The sequence below is a fragment of the Erpetoichthys calabaricus genome, chromosome 4 (genome assembly GCF_900747795.2).
Source record: "Erpetoichthys calabaricus chromosome 4, fErpCal1.3, whole genome shotgun sequence".
Taxonomy (NCBI): domain Eukaryota; kingdom Metazoa; phylum Chordata; class Cladistia; order Polypteriformes; family Polypteridae; genus Erpetoichthys; species Erpetoichthys calabaricus.
In genome coordinates this window covers 243840512-243856183 of record NC_041397.2, presented here as the reverse complement: position 1 = coordinate 243856183, position 15672 = coordinate 243840512, and the positions used below count along the sequence as shown (strand labels likewise).

General features: G+C 36.3%; 1 protein-coding gene across 1 annotated transcript in view; it reads right to left on the bottom strand.

The window, feature by feature from the left end:
- smpd1 (sphingomyelin phosphodiesterase 1) overlaps positions 1-15672 on the bottom strand; it is a 61781-nt gene that overhangs the window by 33635 nt on the left and 12474 nt on the right. Inside the window, exons 2-3 of the mRNA XM_051926751.1 lie at positions 13753-14525; positions 7744-7915 (exon numbers count right to left, since the gene is read on the bottom strand). Coding sequence (XP_051782711.1) covers positions 7744-7915; positions 13753-14525 — 945 coding nt within the window. The remainder of the gene's footprint in view (positions 1-7743; positions 7916-13752; positions 14526-15672) is intronic.

Genomic DNA, 15672 nt, shown 5'->3' with positions numbered 1-15672 from the left:
TGGAATTGACTCTAGGGATTGACCAAGGAATGATTCCAGCATCAAGTATGAAAACACCCCTTGATGCGGCTACTTTAAATGTAGACAGGGAATGATGGATGGGATGCTGGCTAACTGCTGGGAAGAAGAAAGCATTGAGAAAGAGAGATAAGGGAGGAAGGAGAACATGTGGTGTAAAAGTTAGCAGTGATACCAAACTGGCCATTTATTAATAGTTACGTCCTACATAAAACTGCAGCACCCACATGAGCTTTATTCCTGCTCTGTGCTGGGTGCTACCAATATGGCTTCCAGCTTTGGAATGTGATATCCATTGGAGATATCAGATTGTCATTCTATTGAACTCTAATAATTCAATTTGTTTTTTAGTGATTTTTTTTTTTTTTTTAAAGGTTACGGCTGTCCTTCTTGAATTTATATCTAGAGCTCAATTACTTCAGACTTAGCACAGTGTTAATAAAAAAGATAATTCATATGGTAACATTAAAGATGTCACACACCAGGCATGGGCCACAGCAACAAAAGATGACTTGGAGGACGTGAAAAACCATGCACTCAGGTTTTATGGTCTCTTTTATTCTCTTAATTAATTTTACAGACTTTGTTTTAAAACCGTTGCGTGTCTATGTCCAGGAACCAAAATAAACAAGCAATTAGAATTACTACTTGTGGGGGTAAGTATCCCCTACACTTGAACTAAGCAATGTGGGTAGGGAGGGAGATTATAATCTGTAAAAATCCTTAATTGAAAATGCTTTTGTTCATAAAGCTCTTTTTACAATGGCACCAATTGTGTTGTAACAGCTTCAAAGAGTTGGATTTCCATCTAGCTTCACACATTTAATTTCAGTAAACTATTGCATATTTCTAGTAGCTGGGCATATGGACATATGTTTAGATTATGGTTTAAGAAAAATTACCTTTGTACATTGTACAGAAAACGACATCTGCTGTGATGTTCTGTTTAGAACTACATGATGCCCTATTGTTAACTCTCTTACATGAAATTACTTAATTATTAGTTATTATTTATCATATTTTATAATTCTATTATAATGCATAATATTGCACTTAACACAATGTTTATTAATACTTGTAAGGACATGTATATGTTATTGTCCTTTTACATTCTTTTAAACAGTCTTGTAGTCTGGCAATTAAGCATTTCTTTACATATTGTGCTGTATGTACAGTATACATTGTATGTGACAAATAAAATTTGACTTTAAGCATGACTGTGAGATGCTGATAAACAATTACCTAATGCAGTTGTTACGCATTCTGAATGAATCATACACTGTTCATTTAGAAAAAAATGTTTGTTTTCAAACATAAAATTGCTTCAAGAATCTCATTACTAAACGACAGTTTAATTTATGCACGGCGGACGCACCGACGCGCATGCGTACTGCACCCCAGAGTCAAACCCAGCGGCTTCCCAGAGTTAGTACGTGGCGCCCAAACAACACAACCTGTAAACTAAACTTGCTCTAATCCACTGTGCCAGCAGTCAGTGTCAGCAGAGGCAAAGGAGTTACGGCTCCAAATGGAAAGAGCTCAATGATTTGTAATACAAAACCGCGCCCGTAGTTCCCAGAGTCAGTGCGTGGCACCCAAATACCACAACCTGTAAACTACACCTGCTCTAATCCACTGTGCCAGCAGTCAGTGTGTGTAAGTTGGAGTATGCTTCCTAACAGTAAACAACTTCTACCTAACGACACAGCCACAGAACAACAAAGACGAGACCGCATGGATAAAAACAATACACGGAGGCTCCTACGACGTGCTTCAGACACACCAGAAGCAAAGACGTCACGGCTCCACAATGAAAGAGCTCAACTAACGGAAATACAAAATGAGCCCATATGGATAAACACAATGAACGAACGCGCCCACAACGCGCTTCTGACACAGCAGAGGCAAAGGAGTCACGGCTCCAAATGGAAGGAGCTCAACGAGTAGTAATACAAACACGAGCCCGTATGGCTAAGACCTGTAAACGAGCCCGTATTGATAAAAACAATGAACGAAGGCGCCCACACAAAGAAACCGCTTTAGTACAAATATGTTTATTTAATTACATGAAAACTTTACCATGGCTACGACCTGTGAACTAAACCTGAGGTAAAGCCCGAACGCGACCGCCCACACCACCGCATATACCACGTTCGTTTAGTAATGTAGCCCTCCATGCCCGGATACGCCGCCATGGTCGCTTTGGCACACGAATCTGCCGCCATCAGCAAATGACTTCTCGCTGACGACACAGCCATAGAAAAACAAAAAAGAGACTGCATGGATAAAAACAATAAACGAAGGCGCCTACAGCGCGCTTCTGAAACACCAGAACCAGATGAGTCACAGCTCCAAAACGAAACCGCTTTAGTACAAATATGTTTATTTAATTAAATGAACTTTCCCAGGACGCACCCACCCTCCATGATATTTCCTCCCTCCAAGTATCGGAGGGAAGAGAAAGTGATTGCCATTCTTGGATTTGCAATTCTTTCGAGAATCGCGGGCTTGCTGGTATTACTATAATGAAGGGATTCTCACAATAGTTAGGCGGTGATGGTGGTGGTTGGAAGCATGCACTGGTACAGCACGTTGCTGCATCCACCACACGACAAACCACCTTAGGATCGCAATTAGGACCCGAATGCAGCTGTGCAACAGGCGACACCTCAGCACCACACAAATTTGAATGGAATGGCTAGGCATGAAAATAATTATCAACATGAGGTTTACCACATATTTAATGAGTACCAATTTTAAAATAAGAAAACATTTTACCTTTATTTTAAGGATACATTTTTCCAAATACAGTCTTAAACCTCTTCATACCGAGAGCATCAGATTATGAGGACAGCTAAAAAGATTTCTTTGGCTGTTAGGTGCATTTTTGATGGCAACAAGAAAAATAATTTATCCATGAAATGTTTGTATCCTATACAATAATACTGTAGATATTTATTATCATGTGTACATAGCACATACTTGCATCTTCTGTTTCCTGCAAACAGTTAATCTGTGATAGTTACTGAATAGTCCTTAACTAGTCAAGCTCTAAAAATGTCTCTTTCTGTTTTGGGGACAAGCCATATTACTCATATGAAGCCTTGGTGACAAATCAAAATAACCATTCTAGAAGTAATGAGAACAGGTGTAGGTGAGCTATATGATGCTTTAAAAGATCTGCACTAATTTTGACATCTCTGGCAGAGTGCCCAAGGAGACAGGCCAGACTGAATGACACATGAAGACAATTAAAGTGGCATTTGATGTTGCTAATGTTAAGGAAAGTTACTGTAATTCCACAGCACAAACACAATAAATACTATAGTAAAGTCTACTAGTTTTGGATCGCTCTGGGAGAGCAATGATTTGCGAGATATATGCAGATGAGGAAATGGCTTTTATTTAATTGGTCGAAAGATTGCATTGTTACGCATCTCTGCTTCTCAACAATGATAATTAAATAAACTGAAAGCACACTGGAAGAGCTCTGTATCATAAAGATTCATATATGCATTTTTAATTACCAGACCATAAGGTCATGTTCTGGGCCTGTTGAACTGAACAAGTGGGCAGTTTTTTTTAGCACCTGGACATACAACTTATTACTACTTTAAATATAGTGTGTTTAACAAACAACAACCTTCATTATGACTGAGCTGCTACTGCAGGAAATTCATAATGTAGATGCTCACCAGAGTATAGGAAAAGATCAGAAGAGACAGCTTACAGACAACTTTCTTAACATTTTCTAAATTATCTAGGGTTCTGCTCAAGTTGCACTTAATAAAGATATAAAGATGCATTTCAGTCATCACCATCTCTGTTAACCTTCTTGGAAAAAAAATGTATGAAAGTGCCCAAAGTACTGGAAAACCGAGTAATATATTAGATTAGACAACAGATCCATTGACGAATGATAACAAGGCAAGGGTGGAGACTAAAAAGTTTTAAATAAAAATGTGATTAAAAAAAAGTACAAAAAAATTGTTTTTTGACAATCTATATTACTAAATGACAGTTTAATTTATGCACGGCGGACGCACCGAAGCTCGTGCGCACTGCGCCGCAGCGCCTCCAGAGTCAAACGCAGCGGCTTCCCAGAGTCAGTAGGTGGCGCCCAAACAACACAACCTGTAAACTAAACTTGCTGTAATCCACTGTGCCAGCAGTCTGTGTGGCATGTTTGAATCACATAATGGTAATTCAGTAACAGAGAAACAAAAACGAGACCGCATGGATAAAAACAATAAACGGAGACTCCTACAACGCGCTTCACAAACACCAGAAGCAAAGAAGTCACGGCTCCAAAACGAAACACGGACGGCGGACGCACCGAAGCGCATGCACACTGTGCCGCAGCGCCCCAGAGTCAAACCCAGCGGAACTTGCTCTAATCCACTGTGCCAGCAGTCGGTGTCAGCAGAGGCAAAGGGGTCACGGCTCCAAATGGAAAGAGCTCAACGATTTGTAATACAAAACCAAGCCCGTACTTCCCAGAGTCAGTACGTGGCGCCCAAGCACAACAACCTGTAAACTACACTTGCTCTAATCCACTGTGCCAGCAGTCAGTGTGGCATATTTGAATCACATAACGGTAATTCAGTATTAAATGTAAGTTGGATTATGCTTCCTAACAGTAAATGACTTCTACCTAACGACACAGCCACAGAACAACAAAGACGAGACCGCATGGATAAAAACAATACATGGAGGCTCCTACAACGCGCTTCAGACACACCAGAAGCAAAGACGTTACGGCTCCACAATGAAAGAGTTCAACTAACGGAAATACAAAACGAGCCCGTATGGATAAACACAATGAACGAACGCGCCCACAACGCGCTTCTGACACAGCAGAGGCATCCCTCCAAATATCGGAGGGAACAGAAAGTGATTGCCATTCTTGGATTTGCGATTCTTTCGAGAATCGCGGGCTTGCTAGTACCATAAATATTTTAGAGTTAAATCGTACTCAACTTGAGGAAAGGGGTCCAGGTAAATGTGAAAATAATCATAAAAGAGCAGCAAGATACAGCAAGAGTGTGTAACTTATCTTTTTAAAGTGTCCCACTTCATCAATATTTAAAACATTAGTTACAGCACACAAGAAATAAGTTTTCTCATAGACCCCCCTTTAAAGTGTTTTCATATGCTCATTTATAAATTAGCTAGATTGCATTTACACCTGCCATTAAGATGCATCTCCAGTGTCCGCTTGTGTTATTAATTTGCAGAGCACAGATAACCAGAGCTGCTACCCACTAGTTAGAATAGAAACTGGCTTCTTGTCATGACCTAACAAGTAAAAAGAAAGTGACATGTCACACTGTCATAAAAACACTAGTGTTTCAGCATGATGCCAATGATTTGATAGTTCACTTTTTAAGGCTGCACAAGTCTCTGAGCAGGCGATCCTTCTGTGGCTTACCTGACTGCTACCACAGCTCTACTGTATGTGATTCTTTTGTCTTTTCTGCTGTCTTGATTGTTGTGGATAGAAAATGCATTGGCATTTACACTTGTGTTAAATGTGGCTATCATTGATGGAAATACTCAAGTGCAGAACCCAGAGGATAATAAAGTAGCTTCTGCAATCAAGTTATGAAAAAAAATGACTGCAGCGAAAATTACTTATCATCAAAAAATATTTAATTTTTTTTTGCTTGATTTAAAAAGTAAGTCTTCAGCTGAACGAGCAGCTATCAAATATATCTGTAGTGATATTTTGCGTTTTGGTAATTATCAATTAATACTTATCCCTAGAGAAAATGGGCACTAGTATATATATATATATATATATATATATATATATATATATATATATATATATATATATATAAAACCCACATTTTAGTTTTCTCTTTTTGTTCCAGATTAAATTAACTTTCCAGTGGGCCTCAGTGCCATTGACACATTAGTGAAAACTGTTTTTCTTTAGGTTGTTTTTAGAATTTCTGGTCAGTGATATGCATCTTTGCACAATATACTGTATACAAATGTATTTATACACCCCTGTGTACATTGTTGACGTCAATTTTAAATAGATGCAAAAGTATTATTTACAACTAATTTAGCCATCTGAGGATTTGCTCCAGATTTAATACATCATTTTTTAACCACGGTATATGTCACACAAAAAATTGAAATTTCAAAAGGATAAAAAGTAACATTTTGGCCACTCATTTTTAGTAAGACAATAGGGGTCTGTGTTTGCAATATTTTACTTACTTTAACACAGTATCATTTATACTCCACATAACTAGGTAAGTACAGCAGCTGTTCTACATTAAGTATTCTCTGGGGCCCTCACTGACAGGTCTTTTATCTTATCTATATTTTCAAAGTTGCAGGTGATGAAAATAGATGTACGGTTGCTTATGTAATCTATTTTTTTTCGCAAGCCATAGATTAAATAATATTTTTTCTAACACTGCTGAGCAGAATGTCTTGTCAGAAACTTTTAATAGCTAATTTAACATACCGAATTACACTATCAGAAAAGATTTTAAGTGTAATGTTGTAAAAGGAGATAACAGCATTGAAAATTTGATAAAAGGGTGGAGAGGATATAACAAAACTAAATTGTTTTATTAAAAAGGGGCAATCTATTGTAGTTATTTGCAGTATAAGTTTCTACAAAATAAAAGTTATACAAAGATTTAAGACTATATTGGAGAAGGTGGAAAAATGCTGATTAATTTTAATGAACCAATGAATCTACTTTGTTATTGCAAACAGAAAATGTATTTTCCAAACCCTTGTGCATTATTTCTGATACAGAGCTTAATTTGCATATGATATTGATAAAATACTTTGGAAAACAGCATGATTAAAATTGAAACTAGTTTCCATTTCCAGTGTTAAAAATTTATTTTATTGAAAATTGTACATTTTTGTTTTAGATTTAGCACAAGTATTAAAAACCAACTTCAACAGAGACAACATTCTGTTTGCGACAGATTAAATTAAACCTAAAAATGACACCCATACCTTAAAATTAGATATAGAAAGTCATAATTGGTAAGTAAGTTGTCCTGACCCTGTTACATATTAGGTCTAAGACAGGAAGTTAGCTGTTTAAAGTAATTGCTCTGTGAAGCACCAGGTTGCCAGTTTACTGCCCACACTGAAACATATGGTGCCATTTTAACTTTGATTGGCAAGTTTTAGAGGAAATTCATTAGTTTTAAATAAGTGTGTAAATGTGTATGGATTCCAGCCTATCACATGGAACAGAAAAATAAAGCATCATATATTTAAACCAAAGAACAATTGCTAGAAGTAATTATTATTGTATAAAAGAATGAAAATGCTGGTAAATTTTATTCTGAACTTTAAAGAAGATCGTTCCACTCTGAATACTTTGAGTTGCTGAAGATTACTAAGCATTTAACATGTTACTTGTAAATGAATTCTCTATTGGTATCAGTCATAATAAAAGAAAGATTTAAGTGTGAAAATATTTTAAAAACAGTTACATTAAGAGTTATAAATAATAATAATTAATAATTCTTCACATTTATATAGTGCTTTTCTCACTACTCCAAGTGCTTTTTCAAACTCCACTCGGGTCACTATTAGACAAGTCTTTTAGATTTATTTTTACTGTTGCCTTACTGATTTAGGTTTAGTTAACAATGGAAATGTGTGTGTGGGGGGGGGGGCACACACCTGATTTCTTAATATACCATTTACAGTATGTTAGAAATGTTACTTTCTCACCTTTTCTCCTTTCAATTCAGATTGCTGTAGAACACCAATAAGCCACTGAAGCTGACCTGCTGGGTCTGTATTATTAATCAACAGCCAAAAATTTTCCTTGGCGCAGAAATTCATGTTGAGGGAAACCAAGCGCAGATCAGGCCGAATCTGCATTGTGTAAAAACCTCCCCATCTACAAATAATAAAATGAAAACATGTTTACTGTATGTACTTCAACTGTGGTAAACCTCTTTTTTAACAACTAACCAAAACAAAAACACATTATTTATATGCACTTACCCTTTAGTCTAGAAGCAGAAAACACAAATGTATTTAAATAAATAAATTTTGGTATTAACCCAGCAGCAACAAAAAATGATAAACACATAGGTCTAGCTAACTGTAGGTGAAGACAAAAAACTGTTTAAAGCCATTCAATTCTGAACTTAACCTTGAGGCACACCCTAAGGCTAAAGTCAAGAGGACAGATGCACTAAATATCAAAAGGACAACAATGATGGTCAAGACATCGGTTAAGCTAAGCAGTATAAACTAGCCAGTCCTGAAATGTAATGGTTGTAGAAAATGGGTAATTAGCACCACATTTCAGGCAAAATATCAGTAAATGAATTAAAAACTGCACTGTTATTGTCTTTTACGTTATGTGACAGTGACCAGTTTTAATAATGTAGTTTATGCATACTTATTATTTCCATTACATTGCACATATATTTTCTGAAACTTCCAATATGTACTATTCAAAATAAATCTTTTACTTTACTGCATAATAGAAAATTCTGAGGTGAAAAGTTGGCAGATGTTTTATATGTAGGAAATTTGGCAAGACAGAACTTGTGCTTTGCATACAGTGGGAACATTGCACTGGTATCAGCCAACTCTGATTTTTAACATATTAACAACTACAAATTGGGATTTACAGAATAAATTGGGCTTGAAAAGAATCCCCTTGTAGATATTTTTTTAGTTATGAAGTAACTGGAAGAGGTTGCTGGCCAGATGAAGAAGAAATCTGGCCTACAGAGCATCCGTTCTTTTTTCAGTACTGTTACATGGCAAGTTACAGCTTCGAGTTCCTCATCTATGATACAGCTTGCTGACTGAAGTATGTTTAGGAAGGTTTCACTTTTTTATTTCCAAAGATTAAAAATTAAACATATTTTCTGCCAGTAGAGCTATGTAAAACACAAAGTCACGTGGTCTGTGGCAATGCAAGGTCTCAATCTGTACATATGTTTTTTTGATGTTGGTGGATTGATGATGCCAAAATGGCCCTCCTGTGTGTGTTCTTTTTCTCCCTGAAATTGACTAGAGCTCTATTCAAACTTCACATAAGGTGTACCTCGACCACAATTTGAATCCAGTACAATGGAGGTGTAATGGTGCAGAAATAAACACTGTGCTACTGTGATATCATTAATCAAATAATTAAATATTTCACATTACTTACTCCACAAATTTCTGTTTATGCCCACTGTTTTGTTTTGTTTTTTTTTAAAGATGAAAAGATGTAAATGTTACATTTTTCTGGCCTGATACATTTTGTACTTGCAGGAGCAAGCAAAGCCCAAGGCCTAGATGGTAAATCCCAAATTTACAGATCCCATAGTACTTTTATTGGATAACTGCTGTAGTGACACCTTGATGAAGATAGGCTTACTCAGTACTTGTCTCAAGAGATGAGAAGTATTGTGTATGACATGTATTTCGGTCTACCTACAGATATTTTCAGTACCAAGTCAAAGCAATACAATGGATGTACAAATGTAAATTAAATCCTTATGCCCTTAATAGCTTACATGGACAATACCCAAGTTTGATGCTATATTTGTCCTGTTATAATAATTCAACATGTCTTATTTGTAATGTGTAAGATTATGCAGCCTGATTAAATAATCACCTCCTGTTATATTAATAACTTTTAATAACTACATTTGTGTAACTAAAATTAGCTAACTTGCAAACTTAGTTATTTCAATAATAAGCTGCATGGAGAGGGTACAACACTTCCAATTAATACCAATTATAGCAACAGGAATTTTTACTTGTTAAAAAAAATATCCACTCCTTGCATGCTAAGTACACAGATTTAGTGATTTAACTGATATAAAATCTGCTTGTATTGCATTCTGTCAAGAATAGTTACATGTACAGTAGCTATCATATAATCATATCATATTCACAAACATGCTTAATCAAATTCAGAGTTGGTGTGGCTGAATGCACTTTTAAGTAACACATTTAAAATAAAAAAAATCTGAATAAGTGTAAGCCTCTCTAATTTGGGTTGTTCATAAGAAACGTAATGATTTACTTCAGGAGGAAGAATTACATAACAAACCTGAAAAGTTTAATCTAGTTGAGTTATATTAAAATGTGTGATTCAATCTAAATGTTTAAAGTCTAAATATTGAAAGTAACAGAAATGTGTCGTTTTTCACCCCCATAGTGGGCTAGATTGCTATTGAAGGATCAAAAATAACATCATATTTGTAATCACTGACATTGAAACTGTCTAAAACTTTACCACACATACTTATTTTTGAAATTTGTCATTTTTAACCTTCTGGGAGTGGTACTAGGACTAGGACCACCAGTAAAGAATCAAATATCAAAAATATTACTATATTCGTGATCAGCAACCTTGAAGTAGCATAAAATGATATTCCACATGCCTATATTGCCAATCCCCATTTTTTTAAGTTTTGTGAAATGGAGTAACTTTGATCCCTTGTATCTCTCTAGGAAGTGAACTGTGGGGTCGTGTGTTGTGGCATGGAGAACTTCCAAGTCCTTCTTATCATTTTTGCTGAAAACACCTATTGGTTTACTCTTTATCAAAAGGAGTCATTTCCTGCACATGGTATGGTCCAAATGGCCTAAAAAATGTGGATTTTGTGGGTTTAGAGGGCCAAAGATAGGGCAGAACCTCAAAAGGCTTGACACTTCGCATAATCAAACATCAACATGAGTCTAACAGTTTGTCAAATGTGGGATCTCTTGTACTGGTGAGCCCAGAGTCGCTGGACCTAAAAAACTGAAGTGATTTCTTAGCCTTCACCTGTAATCCTTATGAACACAATAAATTTACGAAAAAAAAAAAAAAGTTTTTTCAGTTTGTAGTAACTTTGTAAACATTAAAGCAACTGTAAAAAATCTGAACTCTTGAATTTTAGGTTGGCTGAATCTGTCTGAATTATTATCAAATAGGACAATTTTATATTGTCAGTTGTCACGTTTATACATTTCCTAAAACCCACTTTCTCAACATTAGAAAATTATCATAATAATGATTGTCAAAAAAAAATTGTTCACATATTACCCCACAGTAGTCAATGTAAAAAAAAAAAAAAAAAAATACAACAGCAAGGATTATAATTAGAACTAAAATGTACCTGTATACTCATACAATTCCAGATCTTAAATTACTTCTTTGTCTAATTAAATTTAGAGTCAGTTTTAAAATTGTTCTTCTCATACCTGTGTGTAAGATGTAAATAGTTTATCCCACCCGATACCTTTCAGAACTTACTAAAACGTAAACTTGAAGGCACACACTGTGATCACAAGATGCAGGCCTACTTAAAATTCCAAGGATAAATAAAAGTACCACAACTAGAAGACCCTGAATCTATAGGACTCCCAAACTCTAGAATGATCTACCTACCAATATTAAAAAAATTCCCATCAGTCTTAGCACGTAAATCAAGCCCTACAACTCATTGGTATAACACAACACTCTTGTTTGAGCTTCTTTTGAGGGTATTCATATTACAGTGGAACCTCGGTTCACGAACGTCTCTGAACACATACAAATCGGGGTATGACCAAAAAGTTCGCCAAATTTTTGCATCTGTTCACGACCACACACTCGGTATACGAACTATGAACAAGCCAGTTTCCCTTTTGGTTTGTTCACGCCGATGATTTCTGCATGTGTTCAGTCTCTCCCTGTGCAGCACGAGAGAGAGAGAGAGAGAGAGAGAGAGAGAGAGGGGGCTGGCTGCACTGGGCTTGTTTTTAAAGAGACTGATTCGAGCATTGTTTTAACCTCGTTGTATTTAATGAAGACTTTTTTCTATTGGATTTTAACCTCCACTTCACTTCTGTTTACAGCGATCAGTTTGTAGCGTGCATTGTTGCAATGCTACTTTTCTTGGTTGTTTATTAAATTACTGATTTTTCAAATGTTCATGTTTTTCCCCTGTGCTTAAAACTCATTAAAAAAAAGTGTTTTTATAGCGCGAACTCTTGCAATGTTAGTTTTCTCTGTTGTTCAAGGTTTTCTCAGTGTTATTCAATGTTTTTACATTTAGTTTACTATTACGCTGTGCATTCTATGGTATAATTAACTATTTGTGCTTAAAAATCTTTAAAAAAATATATATTTACATACAGTTCGTACGGTCTGGAATGGATTAATTGTATTTACATACAATCCTATGGGGGAAATTACTTGGGGTCACGACCAAATCGGGTTACGACCAGAGTTTTGGAATGAATTACGGTCGTGACCCGAGGTTCCACTGTATTCCTAATTATCTCTAGTCATTTTTGAATGGTTATTTAAAATAACACACATATACACCCTTTAGGAACATATACATAGCATGATGTTGCTCGGATTAAGTTTCAACATTATATTTTGAATTTGTGCTGCATGGCTTTTAGCCATGTGCGTTATTATTGTATTGTGCTTATTCAGAAAAAACCTGAATTATATAGAATTATATACATTTTTATGCAAACAGGTTAGTGAGTTTTTAATCTCTCAAGGGCTGCTTGTGTACTCTAATGATACACATAGCACAGCATGACAACTACAATATTAGATAATACAGTCACATTTCCTGATAAATAAATATTACCCTTTCATATATTTTCCTTTTCATTAAACAAACCTCTCACATATTTACTAATGTTGTTGGTACAGTTTGAACTCTGACTGGGATGACCTCAACATTTACCTTAAGTGGTCACTAACATTAGAATTCACCCTATTCAAGACCTCAGCTTAAAGGAGCTGTGGCCAAAAAGTGCCCATCACAATGAAGACCCTTCAAACTGTTAGTGGACACCAGTGTTTAAGACAAGCTTACTATCACATAAACAGGCTGACTAAAGAGCCTCTAATGTAATGTTAGCAGTTCTTGTGATGTAACAGAGGGATAAGGGCAGACCTAAAAGGCTGTAGCTGCACCAGAGAGCTTAGCAGCAGAGTGCAGTGTAGTTAGCTGTGCAAAGTAGAGGATGTCAAGTATCTGGATGGTCTTGGCACAAAGTAGGCATTGTTAGACTGACCAAGAAATTTGTTCAGCAGTATATTTACAAGTGTTGCATAAACTGTGCTTGTGAAACAGGAGCTAAGTTCCAGGATGAAACTTTAAATTCTCCAGTCTATCTATACCCAAGGTCTCTCCTACAGCTACAAGCTTTAGGCAGTGATTGTAAAATACTAGACTGCAAGAGCAAGGGACAAAACAAATTCCTGTGCAGTAGAAACACTGGGTGGAAAGTGGGAGAATGACTTGCTGTGCAATCTTGAACTACTGAACTCAATTTCCCTGCTGATTTCATAGCATTAAATATTAACAATGTTAACACATTAACAAATGACTCAAAGTTTCTGCAATAGAAAAAAAGGGTAAAACCAAGTAATATAAACTGCTATTACATACGTTAGATCTCTCCATTCATTGAAGAGATTTTTATTAATGTCTTTTGCAAGACAGAATCTCTTTTTTAACAATTACGTATTTAATTTTGTTGTAGATAATTACTCAATTTACTCCTTGTGTATTTTACAGTTGCCCAAGATCAATTCTTTCAGGTGAAAAAACAAACACATGCAAATGGAACTATAACAGCATTCAGTAAATACTTGCCTGCAGAGATTTATGTATTCTTGGTTAAAATAAACTAGACTGTCAGCTTTACTAGGTACTGTCAAGATAAGACCAAATATTTAAACTTAATATCTAGCCTAGAATAAACATGTAGTTTTAAACAAACCTAATTGTCTTCTGTGCCTCTGGGGCTAGCCAAACTGCCCATTCATCTGCAATTGCGTTATAAAGCCATGATGAGGAGTGATTTCCAACAATGAATGGTGGTGGGAAACTATTCACAGGAGCACTCTCATGATTTCCCACAGCAGGATACACAGGCAGATTACCCAGGTATTTGTGGATGAGCTTGGAAATTGTTCTTATTTCAAGCAGCTGCTGATCACGAGTCTGATCCCACACATTATGAGCTGGAATGTCTCCAGTCCAATAGACCCAATCCCATGGACCAGTAGCAGCTAAATGTTGTAAGAGGTTCTCTACAGTGTGTAAAGGCAGGTCACATTTACTGTACGAACCCCAGCGTCCAGCACCTGTTTGATGATGGTGTGCTGGGCTTGAATCACGCCTGCAGCACAGTGGTTCTTTACAATCAATATTACTGCCCTCTGCATAATCACGATCCCAATGTACATCAGTGAGAAATAGGATCCTGTTACGAGGAGTACTTGGTTTAGGAGGCACTGGAGGGATCACCGGAGGCTTTGGTGTGTGAGGCAGTGTGACGTTCCACTCTGAAAAGAGGTCAAAATGACCACATTGCTCTCCAATCAGCACTGCACATATTTCAGATGGCTGGAGCACAGAATCCATGACAGCAGCTATCACATCTTCCTTGAACAGTTCAGTTATTTTTGTGCAAATGTTAGGCTCTTCAAAATGCAGCCAGACACAGATTTTGGCAGACAACGATGCCACATAGTCTTTATTTTTCTCAATCTGAAGAAAGAAATGTTATGTTTAAGTGAATTTTCAGGTTTATTATCTTTAGACAACGACTTTGAATATATTTTCTATTAGCCAAGCATTATGTACAAGGCTAAACTTTACTTTTTTAAACATATTTAAAACAGAAATAATAACAGGCAGATTAATCTAATAAAATTAAACACAAATCTTTTCAGCAATACAGTACATTCCAAGGTATTAGATGAACCTGTATTCACAGAGCAACTATTCACTATTTCTGAACTCTTTCAATAAATACATCCGTATAATTGTGGTTGGCTGGAACTTATCATGGAAGGGCGCAACCCTCAATTGTGTACAGTTCTTAAAAAGGCGCAGTCACTTACTCACCCACAGTACTGTATATATATGTATATATATATATATATATATATATATATATATAAACGTCCTTCAAAAACATATGTTTTGTAGTTAATTTCAGAATCACTCTAGTCATTACAATCTTGTATGAATGTAAGTATTTGATCCCCTGCTGAATTTGTACGTTTCATCACTTACAAAGAAATGAACAGTCTAATTGTTATGGTAGTTTCATTTTAATGGAGAGAGACAGAATATCAACCAAAAATCCAGAAAAAAACACATTACATAAAAGTTATAAACTGATGTGAATGTGATTGAGTGAAATAAGTATTTGATTCCCTACAGCTCAGCCAGAATTCTGGCTCCCACAGATTGGCTCTTTGCCTATGTAGCACACAGATTATAATCAATCAATCACAGATACTCCTGATCTGTGTTGAGTTGAGGTCAATAGATCTCAACTTGTTCTGTATATAAAGCACACCTGTCTACAGAATCAATTTACAATCAATTAATCACAGATACTCCTGATCTCAACTCGTTATATGTATAGAGCACACTTGTCCACATAATCAATTTCTTCCATTCCAACCTCTCCATTACCATGGGCAAGACCAAAGAGCTGTCAAAAGGATGTCCGAGACAAAACTGTAGACCTACACAAGGCTGGAATGGGCTACAAGACCATCGGCAAGGAGCTTGGTGTGAAGGCCTTGATGTTCACTGGCGGGCCTGTACATGTACCTTCTTGAGCAGGAGGACCTTGTGAGTGCTGAAAGATTACAATACGGCATAGTGTGTAACCAATGGT